At 37.4% G+C, this 2187-nt stretch overlaps 1 protein-coding gene across 1 annotated transcript; it reads left to right on the plus strand.

The window, feature by feature from the left end:
* Positions 1 to 235: 235 nt before the first annotated feature.
* On the plus strand, positions 236 to 1858 carry LOC131070378 (inorganic phosphate transporter 2-1, chloroplastic). Its single transcript, XM_058005888.2, has 2 exons — positions 236 to 459; positions 648 to 1858. Exons 1-2 carry the CDS (start codon positions 322 to 324, stop codon positions 1461 to 1463), a joined length of 954 nt encoding a protein of 317 aa, XP_057861871.2. The 5' UTR covers positions 236 to 321; the 3' UTR covers positions 1464 to 1858.
* The last annotated feature ends 329 nt before the right edge of the window (positions 1859 to 2187 follow it).

Here is a 2187-nt window from a genome sequence, read left to right on the forward strand (position 1 = left end):
ACACTGGAATGTGATTGTTCAAGCTATTGTGTTTAGTAAAATTCGCCAAACAGATAATTGACTAAAAGCTAGTGTACAATCAGAAGATAAAAATAAAATGGTTATTATACTCTGACAAGCTATTTTTTATTTATCATTAGTTTATTAGAAATGCATCTTATAAGACTTCGAGGAACACATAGTTACAGTATTAAATTGACTTGCAAAGTTATATTCTGTTGCATGCATTTTGAATAGTTATCAGGATTGACGTGTTTCTCAATGTAGGTTGCATCATCTTATGGATGGCCAGTCTCCACAACTCATTGCATCGTTGGAGCAATGGTGGGTTTTGGGCTGGTATATGGAGGCGTTGGAGCTGTCTTTTGGAAATCATTAGCTAGAGTTGTTTCATCATGGGTTATATCCCCATTTATGGGTGCTGCGGTTTCATTCCTTGTTTACAAGTGTATTCGTACGGTATGGCCCAAAACGTTTTAAGATTTTTAAATTACTTTTCCTTTTGAAATAGTATTAAGCTATCTGTCTCTGGCCCCACTGAGGTTGTATATTCTTTGAACTCATATGTCAGCACAGTTATTATGAAGTAATAGTTTCTTTTTCTTTGAGATTTGTTAACAATATTCATTTATTTGATTTCCTGGCAGTTTGTCTACAGTGCTCCAAATCCAGGGCAAGCTGCAGCAGCCGCTGCACCTATTGCAGTATTTTTAGGAATTGCAGGTCTTTCATATATAGCATTTCCCTTGAGTGCAGTTCCATTGATTGCCGCAGCACAAGCCCTTGGATGTGGTATTTTAGGAGCTGTTCTTATAACCAAAGTCATTCAACAACAGCTAGGAAATCTGCTTGAGTCATCAAAAGATCCTCAATCAGATGAAAGAGGGATTCCTAGACAGATCAATCTATTATCAGAAATAGCTGGTCCCAAAGGTGATCAGCTGACAATAGTTTATAGTATCTTTGGATATTTGCAAGTACTTTCTGCTTGCTTCATGTCATTTGCACACGGAGCAAATGACGTTGCAAATGCCATTGGCCCCATCACTGCAGCTTTATCAATTCTCCAAGGAACACATCTAAGTGGAAACATAGCTGTCCCTATTGATGTGCTTGCATGGGGTGGATTTGGAATTGTTTCTGGCTTGATGGTATGGGGCTATAAGGTTATGGCAACCATAGGCAAGAAAATTACAGAACTAACCCCAACAAGAGGTTTCGCAGCTGAGTTTGCAGCTGCTAGTGTTGTGGTTATTGCGTCAAAACTTGGGCTTCCTATTTCTGCTACACATACCTTAGTAGGAGCAGTGATGGGAGTTGGATTTGCCAGAGGCCTTAACAATGTCCGGGTTGAAACAATGCGGGAGATAGTTGCCTCTTGGGCTGTGACAATTCCAATAGGAGCTGTCTTGTCTGTTATGTATTCATGGATTCTGATAAAGTTTATTCCATCACTGTGTTAATGGAGTAGTCATGTAGATGATATAAAAAAAAAATCACTTTACAGAAAGAAATTGTTGTCAAAGAGTCAGTTTTACTTTAGAAAGGCAAGAGCAGATCGATGTATAACCAAAGTTTTGGTCACTGGCAGAAAATAGTGTACCAAATTGAATGAAAATGTTTTCTGGGTGGCTTTTCTACACGGGTAAATAATTTTCCACAGAACACTAAAAGAGATGGGCCTTTGTAAAACTTCTTTAGGTAGCAGGTTTAAGTTCTGAGGATTCTGGTGTTTAATGAAGCTATTCAAACTCAGGATTTATGTTAAACGCTTGGTACCTGAGAGCTAAATATTATTGGAGATTTGACTTTGCAGACAGATTTCAATAATTAATGCAGGCACATAAGCTGTTTTTCATTCTGATGTTAGATTCCATAAATATGGCCTTTCATGAAAATCTGTGATCTGCATCGTCGTCTGCAAGTGTTCGGGATGTTTTTGAGTATATTAGCCATTCTCAAGAGACACTGGTATGAATTACAAATCTGGCTTTCTTTAAAATCTTAGTAAATATTAATATTTTGTAATAAGGTGATGTTCTTCAAATTTAATTTAACTCGTCTTTAGAAGAGGAAGACATGTTTGTAAAGTCTCCTTAGGTTGTTTCCGTAATGTTGTGTTGTTTCGAACTTTTAATGTTCACAACGTTTGATTGAGGTACTTTATTGGAGAGGGAGACGGAGAAG

This window comes from Cryptomeria japonica, chromosome 3, assembly GCF_030272615.1.
Source record: "Cryptomeria japonica chromosome 3, Sugi_1.0, whole genome shotgun sequence".
In the NCBI taxonomy this organism is placed as follows: domain Eukaryota; kingdom Viridiplantae; phylum Streptophyta; class Pinopsida; order Cupressales; family Cupressaceae; genus Cryptomeria; species Cryptomeria japonica.

Excerpts from the sequence above, each read along its gene's own strand:
- LOC131070378 (XM_058005888.2), top strand. The coding sequence starts at position 322 with ATGGTGGGTTTTGGGCTGGTATATGGAGGCGTTGGAGCTGTCTTTTGG. Across the intron at positions 460-647 it reads TTTACAAGTGTATTCGTACG|TTTGTCTACAGTGCTCCAAA; the intron begins GTATGGCCCAAA and ends ATTTCCTGGCAG.